Here is a 17144-nt window from a genome sequence, read left to right on the forward strand (position 1 = left end):
CAATCAGGGTGCGAATGACTGGACATGCCTGCTCGAAGAAAGTGGATCTGCGAGCTGGGACCCGGGATGGGTCATCCAGCTTGCATCCTCGGTGCCATCGATGGATGGTGCTCTTGGATACACTGAATATGGAGGCAACCTTACGCAGGCTATGGATGAGGGCGTAGCATCGCAATGCGGCGGTGCGAAAGTCGGATGTGTGGCGAATGGTCATGGCCAGCGCGCGATAACATTGGGTAACAAAATATTCGATGAATGGTCAAAAACCCGGATGTCCCGTTTTTTATTGGATTGCCTGTAATAGCTCTGGTGTCCCGAGAATATAGTGGATGGATGACCAACTCGATACTTGACCTTGTCGTCGACGACCTGAATCTCAGCATCGAGCACCTTTTGCCATCCTTCAGCGCCGACTGGTCACTCTCCCCCCCCCAACTCTGAGCAGTGAGTACGGGTAGACCTCGCGGGATGAGCACCAACAGCTTTGGGTGCTCTACAGAAAAAGTATATTCCGCGCCGTGGCAGTCACCGTGCACCGACTGTGTTTCTACTTTGTCGGGCTCGTCTTCTCGTCGTTGCTCTGGAACAGCTCTACCACGATGGCCTCAAGGATCTCCATACATAGAATCAGGTTGAGCCGCCGATTGTGAAATATGTGACAGACTCGAGAGGCGCCCCGCTTGGCATTCTGCCGGCCCACAATGATGGTGAACAAATCGGGAAGCACTGTCTCGAGCTTGACCCGGGCATCGGCAAAGACTCGTGTCTGCGAATCCTGCTCGGCCGCTGGGGTGCGGTCGTGGGCAGGTCCGGTTTGCTCCAAGGGAAACGTATCGGGCAAGTTTGAGCGCGGACTCGGACTCGTGGGCGATATGGCGGGGGTGGGCGACCCGGCTCGAGTAGTGGCTCGTTGGGTTGGAGGCGGCGCGGATTGAGGAGACGATCCCGAGCCTTGCTGTGAGCGCTGCATAGAGGGCGAGACTAGCATCGGGACAACCAGCTGTGGCTGTTGCGGCTGCTGCGGGATGGCGAGGCTCTGGGGCTGCCCGGCTTCGGATGAGCTTGTGATGGGGCACGGACTCAGCTCCCCCGCAGCGAGGTCACTGAACTCACCCCAGTGCTGCCCAGGAGAGACAATGTCGGTAGGGCTTTGTGGCAACGGGAGCCTCGGCAAGCGCTCCAGTCCCGAGTCGGAGAGATCACTGTTTCCCTGGCCAGAGGTGGACGGTGATAGCGCCTCCCAGGCAAAGGGCCCACCGGCTGCCTCCGCGCCTGGGTTAGTGAAGGCGGGTGGTTTGAAAAACTCTTTTGCGGTGCTGCCTTGAGGGACGCTTGTGAGATGCGAGTTTGCCGCTTCGGCCGACGGCAGCGAGGCCGTGCCCATCGTGGTAGCCGTGGCGCCAGGTTGCCCCGTAGCCGAAGGCTTGGGACCCAGTTCCGGCCACAGAGAGGACAGGATGTAGTCCAAGTAGTAGGCGATGCTGTCGTCGTTGAGTAGGTACCTGAGGCCATCGACGGCCCGCCGCTCCAGGGCTCCTCCAAAGAGCGGTTGCATCACAGTGTTAAGAGCCGTCTTCCGCAGCCAGCTGTGCTTGTTGAGTTCGAAAAGCTCCATGAAGATCTGCAAGATCGAGTCCGAGACGGCGACGCTGCTGGCGCCGGCTGGAGCAGCACTTCCGTTGGACAGATCGGAGCCGATGCCGGCCAAGGTCATGGCCGCACTTGGTGCGGATGCCGCGCCATCGCCCTTGAAGAGGTCGGCCATGGGAAACGGAAGCGGACCACCCTCGGACCCAAATGGACGGAATTTGAGCAGCTTATCGATCTGATCTGTGTTGAGGAACCGATTCATCATGCGTTTGGTTGGAGACGGGGGCTGGTCTGCAGTGAGCACGCCGTTCTCGTATGCTTCTGAGAACACCTTGGCGATCTCCTGATTTCCAAAGAACTTCCAGATCTCGACGTCCTTGCACACTTCACTGTTCCGGAGAAGACCCTACTTGCACGCGTTTGCCAAGGAGGCCCCCAAGGCATTCGTAGCAGTGAGCGATCTGAGTCGCAAGCACCAGCGGACGCAGATGCCCGATGCTGGCTGCTGGATACCTTGCGTCGACACATCGCGATCCAACAGCCGGCGGCAGAGTCACCACCTGCGGGCTCCTCGTTGCACTCACCTGAATATACTTCTCCAGCCCGATCCTCCTGTTTTCGCCGCGCTGGGTCTTGGTGATCGCCAGCTTCGAAGGAAATTCAAGCCCAGAGACGACGTGCGGAAACTTGATGCGCATGTAGTTGTGCAGCTTGTTGAAATCCGAGTATCGCTTGCGCAGAATCCATGCCGCGCTGCTGGTGAAGGTCACGGCATGCTGCGCCAGTCTCCGGACTTCGACGTCGTAGGTGATGTTTTCTCTGCGTTCCGCATCTTCTCCTTGGGCGCGCTCAACCACGCTCTGCACAGCGATAGTCCCCTGTGAGCGCACCGTTGCCACCGCGCAGCATGAACAGATACCAAAGCCATGTCAGCATTGGTCGGTCAATGTGCAAGCATAGCACACTGTTATCGCAGAATCATCAGAGACGCCTCGATGCTCATTCAGATGCTGCAGCGACGATGCAACAGCGCCCTACCGGACACATGAACTGCTCGAGCTCGGCCTTCAGCAGCTGGTTTTTCTCCTGTTCCATTCGCTTGTACTCGACCTCAAGCCCGATCAAAATGAGCCTGAGTTTGCGCAGCTCCTCGATCGGACAGTGTTCTGCCTGGGCCGCCTTGATCTGGTTCTGGTATTCACCGATCTCGATCTTGAGCTGGGCTAGCGACTCGGAGCGGGTGTTGATCTGTTCGAGAAGCTGCTCCGCGGGAATCGTCGATGGGTTCACACTCCGCTGTGTTGTCGTGTCGATGGTGATGGCCTTGGATCCGAGATCGGGAAGCGGCGCCGCGGCTGAGGCACCAGTCGAGGTTGTTGGAACCATCAAAGGTGCTGCCAGTGCGGCAGGGACTGTTGTGGTGCTGCTGGCTACTGGGACAAGGCCCATAGCGCCTGTCGTCGATGCCGTAGCCGCCGAGATCGCCGAGGTCGCCGCAATAGTCTGTGGAGCAGCCTGAGTAGACACGACGGCGGTGCTTGCTGAAGGGATCAAGGGCGGCGCAACAGGAGCCGGTGCAACAGCGGTAGAAGCTAAAGTAGCTGCTGATTCGGGTGCTTCGGTCGTGACCGCAGTTGATAATCCAGGAGCCAAGGCAGTCGCGGCCGTTGGGAGATTGTCTATCGCAGGGGTCGCCTCGGCGTCAGGCTCAACTGCCTCGAACGGCGCCTTCGTGTGGTCATCCGGTAGGTCAAAAAGATGTGCCGCAGACATATCCGACTCGTACCCACGGGCAGGCTTTGGACAGGCTCGCTCGAGGCCCGTATCTGGGTCGTTATCTGATCCAGAGTCCTCGCCACTGCCGTTGGATCCCGCGTCTGTGATTGTGTTCAAGGCTACCGGCTGCGACATGCTTTCCAAAAAGTCACCCTTGGCTACGGCTCTGCTGGTCTTGGTGTATTTGACCGTCATTGAGGGTCTGAACTTTCGAGCTGAAGCACTTGTTCCTGGCTCGTCGTCCAACGGTTCGTTGTCAGAGTGTGCAGATGGCGGGCCTGGGCAGCTGTTTCGGGTCACAACAAAGCTCTCGCCCCGTCCTGCAGCAGGGTTTTCTTCCTGCTCGGATATGCTCTGATTGCTGGAGAAGTAGCGCTTCTCATCTTTGGAGGAGAAGCGGCCACTTTTGCCTGTTGCAAGAAAAGCACGGGCCGTGAGTGTCGGTGTGTATGCCGCTATGAGGCACGCCGCCATTTTGCCACGACCGACGCACATGCCACTTACTCGAGCCTGAGTCCGCGCGTCTGATAAACCACGGCTCTACAATTCTCTTCTTGCTTCGCTTCTTTGTCACCGATTGCTGGGCCTCGTCGTTCCCACGAGCGTCGTCTCCGTCGATCGATCGGCGCTGTTGCGGCTCGGTGTCGCTGTCGTCGCCGCCATCGGGGCGAGAAAGCTCTGGCTGCGCGGCCCGCCGGCGGATAGACCCCGAAATACTTGCGATGCCATTTCCGTGCTGTCCCTTGTCGGTCGTCGAGACGCCGCTGGAGGTGCTGCCGTTGGTGAGCAGCGATGCTGACGACGCCTCTGTTGTGACCGGTTTCTTCTTGGCTATCTTCCACATCCCAGTTATGATCGACGCGCGTTTGCGAATGGACTTGTCGTTTTCTTCATCCTCGGCGCCGCTGTGGTTGGATCGGTCGCTTTCTGCGCCGTTTTGTGCCGACCCTGTTCCCCGAAAATTCTGTCGGCGGCTGTTTGAAGCCCCGTTGTTGGCAGTGGGGGAAAAGAAGGTGCTTTTCAAAAACTTTGGAAAGTCGTCGGTCTCCATGGTTTTCCAAACGTCGTCCTGTGCCCTCCGTAGGAGCCGCATGATATGCACAGAGAGCACTTGCTCGTCTTCCTCGGTGATTGTGCCTTTCTTTGCGAGCAGCTCCTCGATATCACTCCTGGCACTCTGCTGCGGCTCGGACAGCTGAATCAAAGCCCCATCCGCCAGCGAGGAAAAGTATCGCTGGTAAAGCCTCTGCAACTCTTCGTGATCCAACTGCGGGTCCCGGGAGCTCTGTTCGGTGTCGCTGCGGTCCATGGAGCACTCCGCAGGTCCAGGCGTACCGATCTGATCGAAGCCGAAAGCTCGATCGGGCGAACGTGCATTGGACTCGATTGGCGACAGAGCTGCACGGTGGTTGCGCAAAGCCTCCACATCGAGAAAAAAGTTCAAATAATCGAGCCGCCGCTCCTGTGCGAGATACTCGTTGAACTGTTTCAGAAGTCGCGGTTCGGCGAGGCAGGTCCGGAATGTTGGAACGACAGACGACACAGAGTCCCTGGTCTTATGGTGGCTCTGCTGGGGGCGACATAGAGGGCCGTTAAGCACGACTGTAAGCTTCGATACGACTTGCTGCCAATGGGGCAACGCCCGACAGTCTACGAACACGCTACAATCTGCTCGGCCCACACGCTACCTTGCTATTCGGATGTGTCGAAATCTCGATTTTCCACTGCCCCAGTGACGGAAGCCGCGGTTTGCTCTTGGGCTCGGATGGCCGCAGGTCTGGTCCGACTTCGTCCTCCTCGAGTACTGTTGCGGTTGGAAAATGGGGGGCGACGAACGATTAGGCCAATCTTTTGCAGAATTCCTGCCATCTTCGTGCTCGAGGACCGGCCACGTACATAAATCCTTCCGGTGCGGCTCGGACTGCGCCGCGGCACCATCTTTTAAACGTGAGCTCCTTGTCGCTGCGTCAGCGTCCTTCTGCCTAGATGTGCGCGATTCATCAGCGGGCTTGCGAAGTTGCTGCTCTGGCATCTCGCCTTCTGGGTCCTGGTTGTCGCCAACAACTTCGCGGATGTTGAATTCGATATCCCTTTGCGATGGTACAGAATCGAGAGAGATGTTAGCAGTGGGAACGGTATCGGCTTTGATGAAGATTCCAATGCTGACAGCACGACGATACATCGTAAGCGTGGCCAAAGCTAAATGACTCCAACACAGCACATTTTGCGATGCAGTACAGTGCAGTGAATGGCATTGAGGAAAGGCCAACCCAGAGCGAGCGACGGAGGTGTCAGCGACTCAGGAGAGACATGATAGCTTACTGTTTTTGTTGGGTCATCCGATCGGCCTGGAGCGGGGCAAGTTTAGGTATCGAGGAGCAGCCCACGAATGGAATCGTTGTTAGTATGACATCCCCATCGAGATATGAGCTGCATCCCCATCGAGTTATGAGCTGCATCGGGCGAGCAAAAAATCGAGACGAACATGGCGGACACCCCCAAGACACCTCCAAGACGATATCTTACCAGTGCGTCGATCGACTGCCCCCAGAACAGCGGATCGGCGAGGAGCTCGATGATGGGATGGAGCACCCGGCAAGTCAGGATCTCGCGAATCAGCAGCGACATGGTTGAGCTCTTGAGCTCGTTCTCGGGACAGATTGCCGGCAGGATGGTTTGGCCAACCAGTTTCCTCAAGTGCGCCAGCTCTGCGCCCTTGGCCAAGTCGCGGGCAAGGGTGCCTCGAAGAGGAGCCTTGGACTCTCGATTCCGAAGATAGACTCGAACAATCTCGCGCTCGTAGTCGCTGGTGCTGTCGCGCTGGTCGGCCGAAGCTGGAGGATACGAGGCCAAGTGTGCAGTAACAAGAGGCAGGATCTTGGTGAGAATGAAGGACACCGAGTCGACCTTTTCGATCCGGAGGATCAGTTGGTGGAGGGTGGTCGAGAGGGCCTTCTCGGTCGTGGCGACGAAGCTAACGTCCGGGCTGATGTAGCCGGTGTACCAGGAGCGGACAAAGTCCCGGACGACGAGTTCGACGAGCTTGTCGAGCTTCTCCTGGATGCGCTTGTCCTTGGAAAACAGAATGCGTCGGGCCAGGCCAGCCGATTCCTGTCGACGGGCAAGCCGATGTGTCTCCCAGTTCTTGGACAGAACCAAGGGCAGGGGCCGAATGGCGGAAGCCGCAGCCTTTTGCATAGATGGGTTTGACGCAAAAACAGAGGAGTTGTAGAAGGGGTGGCTACGGCTCCCTGACCGATAGGCTTGCATGGCGAGGTTGAGAAAAGGCGCCCCGTACCAAGCCAAGAGCATCAGGGAGCCCACGAACAAGAGCTGGAACAGCAGCGACCGTAGGACGTATGCCCCACCGACCGTGAGCACCGACAAAGCTATGTGCATGGCCTGCGAGGCTCGCATCCGGGCAAAGTAGGCTGGAATTAGGCGGAGCGGCTTGAGCATGCTGCCGACGAACGGGCAGAAATGGGGGCTTGGACTGGAGGCAACGGATGACTCGGATCCCGATGCAACGACAGGGCAGCAGCGACGGACGGGCGGATCGGGGACGCGGCGACGGCGGCCGGGTGAATGGAGGAGAGCGCCGAGGACGGAAATAACAGATATCGAGACGGCGACGGATGTTAGGATGGATATTAAGACGGAGATGAAGGCAAAGGCGACAGCGCAGCGACGGAATCGCCGAAGCCGCTCAATCACGGCCGATGCATGGGCCGCCAGCCACCCGCTGGACTCGGATTGTCCTTCGTATCTCATCTCTCCCCCCCGGCCATCGCCATCCCCACCCTCGCTCGTCCTGCAGCCGTCCCTCCGACCGTTCCTTCAGCCATGTCCAAGCTGCCGCCCGATTCGTCCCGATGGTCGACTCCCCTGCTTGAGCTGTCGGTATCGTCTTGTCTCTTGCACCCAGGCAGCATGTGCTCATCAACGGAGCCTGTCCGCTCGCCTCCCTAATGCTGATTGCTCTCTCATCACACTCTTCCGACACTCTGGCTTCGGCTCTGCGTCTGCTGTCGGCAGAAAAAAGCGGCAAATCGACTCGCTCGCAGCCTATCAAATCACCTTCACCGAAACCCAAAAGGACACGCAATATCAAATCTCAGTTCCTTCGCAGCCATATGTCCTACTGCTGATCCTGCCTCCAACGTTTCCCCAGCAGCCGCCGGCGGTGTTGGTCAAGCCTGCAAATCTTCAGCATCCCTGGATCAATCCTCAGGGCTATATCGTGGGTCACGACAAGCTCCAGAACTGGAGCCAGAGCCATTCTCTCGGCCGTATTCTGCGAGACATCATCCAGGAACTGGCCGTGCGTCCGCCACAGAAACCACCTGTCCCGACGCCGCTCCGGTAAGCCCAGCAGAGCACCCAGCTCTATCGGCGAAAAGTCGCCGCTGCAAGAGTATCCATTTGCATCGGCGTTTGCTGATGCTTTCATGACCTCTGGCTTGTTCCGCAATCTCCACAATAGTGCCGACTCGCCAGCTCTCTACGGTCATCCGCCGCCTCGTCCGGCCGGCGCATCGGTTCCAATGACCACCGGTGCTGCTTCCTCTTTCCCGTCTGCTGTTTCCCAGCGTCCAGGAGGTCCGCCGAGCTACGGGCCATTGGCTGCTCCAGCGACGACGCCAATCGTCGGCGGGCCAACCTTCTCGCCAGCACCACGGCCCGAAGCTATCCCGCCGCCCATTCCACTTCCACCCGGAATGGCCCAAGAGTTTCCTGGAATCGAAAAGAAATCGTAAGTGGCCAAGACGAGACACATCCATGCTTGAGCATGGCGGGATGTGGAGATTGGCATGTCCATGGCGCCCGGATGGGCTCGGCGGATACTCCCGGTGGGATCGTGGACCGATTGGACTTGCCCACGGGACAATTTCGGACTGGTTGCTCTCAAATGCGTGTGAACAATCGAGGCGGCATATCGACGATGGATCTGCACACGGAACACGAAAGCCGCATCCAGGGTCAGCTCACCGCAGGAAGGACGAATTGGATCCAGATGCCCGATGGCTCTTGGCCGCTCTTGACCTCCCTCGCCTTCTCTGAGTGGGCTCCAGTTGTCCCTACACTCATCCATTCTCGTTCTCTCTGTGCCCCGGATATATGCGACTCTTACACGCGACTCTTAATGCGAATCGAAGCGTCGAGGAGATTGAGGAGCTCTTGATGGACGAGGGCGTCTTTGAGGAGTACTTTGAGACGCTTCCCCAGATCGCCAACATGAAATCGGCTCAAGAACAGCTGAAGACCGACACGGAACAAATAGCCAGTACGTGAGGTCCATGATAACTTTGGCCCAGTGGGCGGCTGTCAAATATGGGAGCGTGGAGACGGTGCAAGTCCAAGTTTAGGGACAGTAGCAGACCGATCGAGGAGCGACAGAGCGCTTCGCGGAGCAGTACGATCAAGCCGTTCGGGCGTTCAGGTACACATCGCTCATTCGTATTCAACGTTGGATATCCAACACGACTCTATTGTCGTAAGACCTGTCACTTCAAAAGGAAGCCGATATCGATAAGATCAAGGAGTCGATCAAACATCAGCAAGAAACGCATCGACAGGAGCGCTCCGTGTTTGAGGAGAAGCTCCTACTGCGACAGCGACTCATGATGGTATGTGTCTTTGGTCATTGTGTCATTGTGTGGAGATGCCGAATCTGTTTTAACCGAAAGGCTAGATCTTGAGTGGGATACGGATCGGCCAAACTTGGGCTCCGTGATTCCTTCTGTCCTAGCACCTCTCCAAATGATTCTGATTCTGTGTGCACGCTCGGTTGTTGTCGGTCTTTGGGAATTGCGCCGGGTGCAAGCGGTCCACTAACGATGGAACCCCTTTGCCTGGGCTTGACGCACGAATGATTTGCCGATGCGCACCCCGACTCGACCCACCAACAGCGATTCGATCCAGCATTCCTGTCTCAGCGGCTTGATGCCGGTATGAAAGAGAGTGATCAGGAATCCAAGGAAGTATCAAGGGAGCTACTGGAAGGGTCGCTTTCGGCCGACGATTTCGTGCGCAAGTTCCGCGCCACCCGCCAGATCTTCCACAAGCGCGCCGCCAAGGTTGAAAAGATCAAGACAGACAGCCGGGTACTGCTGGGATAGGCTGAAGGCCGGAATGTCGTCACCATTACCGAGTCAGGAACGAATCCGTTCTCAAATGGACGGAGCAGGAGGAAACAGGCCCCAGCGACATCTTGGCACACAACACCATGGGTGCCCTCCCAAAGGGATTGGATGATTTGATGACTCAGACACCCCTCAGGAATGTCGAGCACATATTGATGCCATGCTTCAGGCAACACGAGTCACCCTTGCACCGAGATAAGATCCACATCCATTGTAACGCTCCTGGAGGGGGGGAATAAACCAAGGTACTTCAGGACGCCCTGCGACTTGAAGCCATTTGTGGACATGGAGACAAGTGGGGAGCATTGCGCTCAAATGTCGCAATATCTGCATACGGCCACACCTGCACAAATGTCAACGTGGGACTATTAGACCCCAGACTCGGTTGATCTTAGACTCGATTGATCCTGGACCCGATTGGTGGAGCCGATGCCCAGCCGCGAGTGACTGTGAGCCATCCCAAGTCGTGACTCGGCTGACACCAAAACACATCACTGACCAGCGTTCACCATACCTCACGCCTCACACTCGCACCCATGCGACTCGCTCGTGCCACTTGTTCACCCTGTTCGCAAAATCGACAGCATCCATGGATGCATAGTGGATGCATCGAGAGGAGCGAAAATCACAGCCATACGCAGTTTTTATTGGGGACTTTCAGGATTGATGACAGGATATCAGTTCAAATTCGCGGCGCCTCTGGTTTTAGAGCGTCTTGTCGACATGACAAGGGTATTCGCTCCTCAAGCGCACCTGCGCAAAGTATCGAGACAAGCAAGGGAATCGAATCGTATGGTGTATACATAGAAGAGCGCTCAAGGGAGTGCCGAAGGGTGAGCTTAAGAGCGGTTGGATCCGCGGCGGGTGGTGGCCTTCTTGGTGGTAGTAGTGGTCTTCTTGGTGGTGGTGGTAGTCTTGGTGACGGTGGAGGTAGGAGGAGGAGGAGGAGGAGAGCCAGAGGGGAGGTAGCAGGTGTTGTGGGAGTTGGACCACAGCTTCTGGACGACATACGACTTGCCATCGGTGCCGATGACGCTGCCCTGCTGGGCGTTGCAGATATCACCGATCTCGCCGTTGGCGGCGTTGTACCAGGCAATGGGGGCAGCGATGGTGTTGCCAGTGGCGACACCGACAGCTGCATCGGTGATGGTTTCGGCAAGCTCGTGGGAAGCAACCGACTGGAGGTTGCTCAAAGTCGAGGCGTTGCTACCGCAGCCGCCAGCGCAGGAACCGCCCTGGTCGGGGACAACACCGTAGTAGAGGTACTTGGTCGAGCTGATGTCGGAGATGTCGATGGTGCCGTGGTAAGCACAGAAAACAACGCAAGAGGCATCGCCACCCATGGAGATGGAGTATCCAGGAGCAAAGTGGATGGGGTAGTAGGTGTTGGTGGTGGGCTTGAGGGTGCCGCTCTGGACGAGACTGCGGAGCCAAGTCTGTGAAAGCAAGACAGGGAATGGAACTGATGAGTAACGGCGAGCAAGTGCATATGATGAAGCAAGGGGTGAGGCACCAATGTCGGCGCAGATGCGAGACATAACATGCGCGAGTGTCTCACCTGGATGGCATCGTCGGTGGTGGAGGTGCTGAGGCCAGAGCTCTTGGAGATGGAGGCGCCAAAGGTGCCAGCGCCAACATTCTGGGTGGGGGTGCTGTACTCAGACAGCCAGCTGATGTACGACGAACCGGCAATCGCACCGTAGAAGGTGTCGATCTGGCTCTGGTAGTTGACACTGCCGCCGTAGTAGATGGGGTTGATCTGGACGTTGGAGACGACCGGGCCACCATAGTAGGTCAGGGTGTTGGCAGAGGCAGCAGCGGCGAGCTCCTCAAGGTTGGGAGCGGGGAAGACGCCCTGCTTGTACTGGACACCCCATTGGCGGTTGCGAACAACGGGGGTAGAGCCACGGGAAGAGGCGGCGACGACGCCAGCGACGGCGAGGAGGGCAGCGGAGGACTTGACAATCATCATCTTGAAACGAAGGAGTAAGTCAGAAGAAAGAGGCGAGAAGAGCAGAAGAGTAGAAGAGGAGGCAGGCTGAACTTGAACTGAGGGATCTTGTGATGGTGAGAAATGGGAGACAGGACGAGGGGAGGCGGGTATTTATATTCCATCAGGGCGATACTGTCTCCGATCTCTTGGCTGTCATGGGGTTCGGGTTTGGGGGCTGGCTGATCAGATGAGCAGGACGAAGGGTGCCGACTGACAGTCTGGCAACATCATTCAGAAAGAGACGGACACAGGAATGATGAGGTTTCGAGGACAAACGTCGCAATCTCGAAGCCGGGGGGGGGCATGATCCGGTGGATTCGGCAAAAATTACGCGTGCCGCCTCCTCTGATCTTCGAAGGAAAGACATTGAGTGCGGTACATTTGGTGCTGAGGCGTGTTTGGGAACTGAGACGCTCGCAGCGGGAGCTCCATGGATCACACTGCGGACACCAGTGCTCCTTGGAGTAGGGTGCATGGAGAAGGAGGGGACCACAGGCATGTGGGCGCAACCTTGTTGGGCAGCGAGCCGCCTCCGTTCCCACGGCGGAACAATGGAAGGACGTGTGGGCCGAGCCTCCCTTCCCAGTCGACAGCACGGACATGCATGTTCAACCGGACCGGGAGCAAAGGCGGCGCAGGATGGCCCGGCGAAGACGTCATCTGGTCGATGCAGCATCCTGGACACAGGGTCATCCGCCGCCCTTCTGTTGCTCCTCTGCCAACCCACCGCACCTCCACTGCTGGTGCGAGGCCGGGAGGTGGAGGCGCCGTCTCAGAACGGCAAAGGGGCCAGCGAGACCTTTGGATCCACAACCACCCAGTATGCAGCCAGCACGATCACGCAGCCGCCCGATCGATAGCAGGGTGGTCGTGGGAGCGGACGCGCGGTCCCTTGAGACGAGCGCCACCCGCGCGCCCCAATGGGCCACCCATGCGCCGCTCTGGAGCGACACGTTGCCTGTCCAACGCACATGACCGGTCCTCATGGGCCACATGGCATGAGGCTCGCCGTCGGATGGTGCTCAGCGGGGCTGCTGGTGGAGCAAACAACGGGCCACCGGGCCAGACCTGCAGGCGCCCACAAGGGCACGCTAATGCATCGGCAGCGACGGTGCCACCCGGGAAAGGGTGGAATGCGCTTGTCGAGCAGGCGTGGCCCGGGGTGGGCACGGAGATGGGCGCGGAGATCGCGTCGGCGGCAGATGACCAGAAGCTCTGGTGGGGTGGAAGCGAGTCGTTTCGCGAGCGCCGCCGGGCTTGCGTGCTGCAGCCAGCAGGAGAAATGAGCTCTGGGGTCCTCCACCTCCCCGGGTGGGCCTTGGACGACATGCAGCATCGAGCCAGTCGACTGTGCGAGGAGCGCTGAACAACCAAGCAACGGCGATTGCACCCCTGGCACCCAAGCGCCACCCAGAAGGGATTGGTCTGGCGTTGGCCCGCGACGAAGCCGGCGCCGTGTTGCGAGCGGATGGGCCGGACATGAGGCATGGGGTCTCGCCATCTCTATCTCCAGACGCAGCCCGGAGATTAGCGGGTGGAAGTGGGGAGGGGGACTGCTGCGAGTGCGTGCAAAGACCGACGAGACTGCACTCCCACGACGGGATCCGCAACAGAACATGTTGAGAGCGAAGGCAAGGACAGGCGGGTGGAAAGGAAGCACGCAAGCACCAGGAGGCGCTTGGACAGTGTTCCTTGACCGCGAAAGCGCATGTCAGAAAGCCAGCAAAGATGCCAGCGCACAAGAGATACGGGTCCGCACAGGAGGGCTCTGCTGGCGGTAGGCAGTCGAGCGGATCAGCGGGGCGAGCCTGTGGTCGTCAGCAACAGCCAGACCATCGGTCGAGGATCGCACGCACCGAGCGGATCTTGGCCTCGTCGACCGCACGCAGCGCAAACTCGTCCGAGGAAGATCCGCCCATGCTGAGGCGAGTATTGCGATAGGCCATCTTGGAGGCATCTGGGATCTTGATCTCGCCGCTCATGTGGACTTGCTGCATGGCCGGGAGGGCTTGGAGGATATCCGCGACCGTTGTCGGGCCGACTCCTGGATGCATCGCGGATGAATCGTGGATGCATCCGCGATGCATCGTGGGAACGGGCGAGGTAGACATCAGGTATGTTGGTCCTATCGACCACGGCTGAGGATGGCCGGGCTGGGAGTATCGGCAATCCGGGACGCTGTTTGGGTGATGATGTTGGGACTACTGACCTGAGCCAGGCATCACTTCTATCCGGCTGCCGGCAACTTCAAGCAGCCGACGGAGGAGATCTAGTCCGAGCGACGCCTTGGCCTCCTGTCCGCTGCGACAAGTACCGGATCGCCGCTCGATCAGTGCTTGAGCAGGCCAAAATCTGCACTAGATCGGTTCTCGGGTGCTGGCCAGTGGCTCTGCGTTCGCCTTTGCCATCCCATTGGCTTTGACACATGAGTGCATACCTTGTGAGGATCCGGTCGACTCCAATCTCAACGAGCTCCTCGAGCGCCTCGAGGGGATCGACCGCCATATCGAAAGCCCGATGAAAGGTGACGCCCATCGGACGGGCCAGCTTGACCAGCTCCAAAGTGCGTGCCCTGTCGATGCGGCCGTTCTCAAGCAACAAGCCAAATACAACACCGTCGGCTCCGAGCGACTTGGCTGCCTGGATAAATTGAGCACAGACAGAGCAGCGTAGCGCCATATGATCATAGGATAGGAAGTGTCTGCATCAGAGTAAAGCTTGGAAAAATGGTGAGGCCATTTCAGAGTGCATGATCCCTTCGCTGATCCTTTGGCTGGATGTGCGGGTCTGGAGGCGAGATCGGCAGCCGTCCATACCGCAATATCACTTTTCATGATCTCAAACTCGGTTTCGTCATATAGAAAGTCGCCGGATCTGCTCATGGGGGAGGGCGGGACGAACAACGGCGGCGGCGGCGGCGGCGGCAAGAGCCAGATCGATGGGTATATCAATCGAGGGGGCCAAGTGGTCAATCTCTGGAGGATTGTCGCACATCGCACTGGCGACCAAAGACTGGATCCAACATGCTCACCTTGGTCGAATCATCACAAAGATCGGAATGCCCACCTTCTGCTTTGCTAAAGCGATGGTGCCCGACGACGGCGTGGTGCCGCCTGTAAAACGATGCGGCGATCGTGAGCCCGATGCCGTTCGGTCATGCGCACCTGAGGCATCTCTATCCCTTTCTACTATCAAGCCAAAGTTCGATTCCATGCGTCCCGTATACGACTCGCATCTACAGCGGTGACTGGCTTTGCATCCCAGGCAGTGCCCAGGCCCCGGCGGCGAGAGACAATCACCTTGATCGAGGTTGGCGCACAACTCGATCCTTGAGGCACCACATGTCTCGGCTCGGATAGCAGACGCAACGGACTCGACGCAGACCTCGAGTGTCAGTGGCATGCTGAATCGAACGGAGGAGTTTCAGACACAAGCGACGGGGCGATCCGGGCGAGTGCGGAGGAAGGGCCGCCAGCAACCCCCGCTCTGGCCCCGAGACTGACTTGCCAGGGTTGTTGGTCTGGTCGCGCCTGCGGGAATGTTGGACTCGACCAGGGTCGGGCTCCCGTCCCAGTGAGGACTCTGTGGCCGACGGTGATGATCTCGAACTGCAGCAGAGCATCGGGCCATATGCCGGCTACTGCGACTAACTGCTGGGTGACCAGATGGAGGTCGCCACAATGGCAGCGCTTTGCATGAGCACACCGTCAGGGGATATTGTTCCCGGTGGTCACAGCTCGTCCTAACCTGACATGATGAGAGGGAATGCGGCCATTCAATCCATCATCGCAGGCATCCCACTCACAGATCCACCGCCTTTGTTCATCTGAGTCAAATATATTGCTTCAGATCAAAGTTACTATACATTAGGAGACAAGTGCCATGGAGAGCGATCAACGAGGCACATCACGCACAAGGGAGGAGTTATTTCAAGAGGCGGTCATAGATATACACGAGAGACAGGCTACCGCTTTTAGCCTTGGCGATGGAGGGGAAGGGAGGAGGGTAAAAGCGAGTCGCCTGCTTAGATGCAGACATAGGAGCCGGGCGAGCACTTGGTGCCCGAGGGGCAGACGGTGAGCTGGATCCAGTTGTTGACACAGACAAGGACGTCGTTCTGGTCACCACAAGCATACTGGCCAAAGGTGGGGCAGGCGCTGCCGCTGTGGGGGAGACCAGAGGGAGTGGGAGCCGAGGTAGTGGTGGTCTTGGCGGGGGTAGTGGTGGTCTTGGCGGGGGTAGTGGTGGTCTTAGCAGTGGTGGTGGTGGTGGTCTTGGCGGGAGTAGTGGTGGTCTTGGTCGTAGTAGTGGTGGCCTTGGTGGTGGGAGGAGGAGGGGGAGGCGAGCCAGAGGGAACGTAGCAGCCGTTGTGGGAGTTGGACCACTGCTTCTGGACGACATAGGAGTTGCCATCAGTGCCGATGACACTGCCCTGCTGGGCGTTGCAGAGATCGCCGATCTCGCCGTTGGCCGAGTTGTACCAGGCAATGGGAGCAGAAATGGTGCTGCCAGTGGCGACACCGACAGCAGCATCGGTCAGAGCCTCGACGAGCTCGTGGGACGAGACGGACTGGAGGTTGTTGAGAGTCGAGGGGTTGCTACCGCAGCCACCAGCGCAAGAGCCACCCTGGTCGGGCATGACACCGTAGTAGAGGTACTTGGTCGAGCTGATGTCGGAGACATCGATGGTGCCGTGGTAGGCGCAGAACTGGACACAGGACGAGTCGCCACCCATGGAGATGGAGTATCCGGGAGCAAAGTGGATGGGGTAGTAGGTGTTGGCGGTGGGCTTGAGGGTGCCGCTCTGGACGAGGCTACGGAGCCAGGTCTGCAATGGACAGGGGTGTATGCAGCCCGGTTAGTAATGATAGAGAGACACAGGTGTGTGGGAGACAGTGCGAGCCACGATCCAACATATGAATCGATTGCGTCAGCAATCAGACATATTGCCGATGAGAAGGCAGTGTCCTTCGAGGGACGGCGGGAAGGCCTTACCTGGATGGCATCGTCGGTGGTGGAGGAGCTGAGGCCGGAGCTCTTGGAGATGGAGGTGCCGAAGGAGCCAGTACCGATGCTCTGGGTAGGGGTGTTGTACTCAGACAGCCAGCTGATGTACGACGAGCCGACGATGGCGCTGTAGAAGGTGTCCATCTGGCTCTGGTAGTTGACATTGCCGCCGTAGTAGATGGGGTTGACGTTGATGTTGGCAATGACCGGGCCGCCGTAGTAGGTCAGGCCGCTGGAGGAGGCAGCAGCGAGCTCCTCGACGTTGGGGGCAGGGAAGATGCCATCCTTGTAGTGGACACCCTTCTGGCGGATACGACCACCCTGGCTGTTGCGGTTACCGCCGCGGGGAGCAGCAGCGACGGCGCTGGCGAGGGCCAGGACGGCGATGGCAGACTTGACGAGCATCATGGTCGAAAGAGGCGGAGGGTGGAGGTAGTCCGGAGGAGGGTTGGAGGGAAGAGGCCTGGAGGAGTGCGGTGAGGCGAAACGAAGCGGGGGCAAGACACCGGCCTTTTATATCTGCTGGGAGTCGACCAGGCCATGTCGACGTCGACCGATCACGGCCGCGCTGGAGATTGCAATCGCAGATCAGCCGCCCCCACCCCATTGCGTTTGTCGATCTACCGCATCAATAC

General features: G+C 58.5%; 4 protein-coding genes across 4 annotated transcripts; 1 reads left to right on the forward strand and 3 right to left on the reverse strand.

Annotated features, from left to right (window-relative positions):
* Positions 1–266: 266 nt before the first annotated feature.
* On the reverse strand, positions 267–7016 carry BJ171DRAFT_512949 (PXA domain-containing protein). The gene is made up of 8 exons (XM_053111706.1): positions 5893–7016; positions 5689–5714; positions 5263–5456; positions 5055–5170; positions 3871–4933; positions 2629–3776; positions 2175–2468; positions 267–1996 (listed from the first exon to the last, which is right to left on the reverse strand). Exons 1-8 carry the CDS (start codon positions 6823–6825, stop codon positions 548–550), a joined length of 5223 nt encoding a protein of 1740 aa, XP_052964764.1. The 5' UTR covers positions 6826–7016; the 3' UTR covers positions 267–547.
* A 193-nt stretch (positions 7017–7209) lies between these two features.
* BJ171DRAFT_583807 (uncharacterized protein) lies at positions 7210–9485 on the forward strand (the record flags this gene model as incomplete). The annotated part of the gene is made up of 6 exons (XM_053114269.1): positions 7210–7262; positions 7402–7728; positions 7850–8119; positions 8523–8650; positions 8866–8993; positions 9276–9485. The coding sequence occupies 6 exons, from the start codon at positions 7210–7212 to the stop codon at positions 9483–9485; spliced, it is 1116 nt and encodes a 371-aa protein (XP_052964765.1).
* A 3451-nt stretch (positions 9486–12936) lies between these two features.
* Positions 12937–14982, reverse strand: BJ171DRAFT_512953 (copper homeostasis protein cutC). The gene is made up of 6 exons (XM_053111707.1): positions 14802–14982; positions 14534–14615; positions 14319–14376; positions 13940–14142; positions 13712–13803; positions 12937–13546 (listed from the first exon to the last, which is right to left on the reverse strand). The coding sequence occupies exons 1-6, from the start codon at positions 14902–14904 to the stop codon at positions 13320–13322; spliced, it is 765 nt and encodes a 254-aa protein (XP_052964766.1). The 5' UTR covers positions 14905–14982; the 3' UTR covers positions 12937–13319.
* A 375-nt stretch (positions 14983–15357) lies between these two features.
* On the reverse strand, positions 15358–16917 carry BJ171DRAFT_626361 (uncharacterized protein; the record flags this gene model as incomplete). Its single annotated transcript, XM_053115522.1, has 2 exons — positions 15358–16330; positions 16498–16917. 2 exons carry the CDS (start codon positions 16915–16917, stop codon positions 15527–15529), a joined length of 1224 nt encoding a protein of 407 aa, XP_052964767.1. The 3' UTR covers positions 15358–15526.
* Between the last annotated feature and the right edge of the window lie 227 nt (positions 16918–17144).

This window comes from Polychytrium aggregatum (assembly GCF_025602895.1).
Source record: "Polychytrium aggregatum strain JEL109 chromosome Unknown BJ171scaffold_29, whole genome shotgun sequence".
Classification (NCBI taxonomy): Eukaryota; Fungi; Chytridiomycota; class Chytridiomycetes; order Polychytriales; genus Polychytrium; species Polychytrium aggregatum.

What these genes read in the sequence shown, in the direction of transcription:
- BJ171DRAFT_512949 (XM_053111706.1), bottom strand. Translation starts at nt 6,825, where the DNA reads ATGCTCAAGCCGCTCCGCCTAATTCCAGCCTACTTTGCCCGGATGCGA. An exon ending in GGCAGTCGATCGACGCACTG is followed by an intron (nt 5,715 to 5,892) that starts GTAAGATATCGT and finishes GCCCCGCTCCAG; the next exon opens with GCCGATCGGATGACCCAACA. An exon ending in TCGAGCAGTTCATGTGTCCG is followed by an intron (nt 2,469 to 2,628) that starts GTAGGGCGCTGT and finishes GTGCGCTCACAG; the next exon opens with GGGACTATCGCTGTGCAGAG.
- BJ171DRAFT_512953 (XM_053111707.1), bottom strand. Translation starts at nt 14,904, where the DNA reads ATGCCACTGACACTCGAGGTCTGCGTCGAGTCCGTTGCGTCTGCTATC. An exon ending in GTCGACCGGATCCTCACAAG is followed by an intron (nt 13,804 to 13,939) that starts GTATGCACTCAT and finishes TACTTGTCGCAG; the next exon opens with CGGACAGGAGGCCAAGGCGT. An exon ending in AGAAGTGATGCCTGGCTCAG is followed by an intron (nt 13,547 to 13,711) that starts GTCAGTAGTCCC and finishes CGATGCATCCAG; the next exon opens with GAGTCGGCCCGACAACGGTC.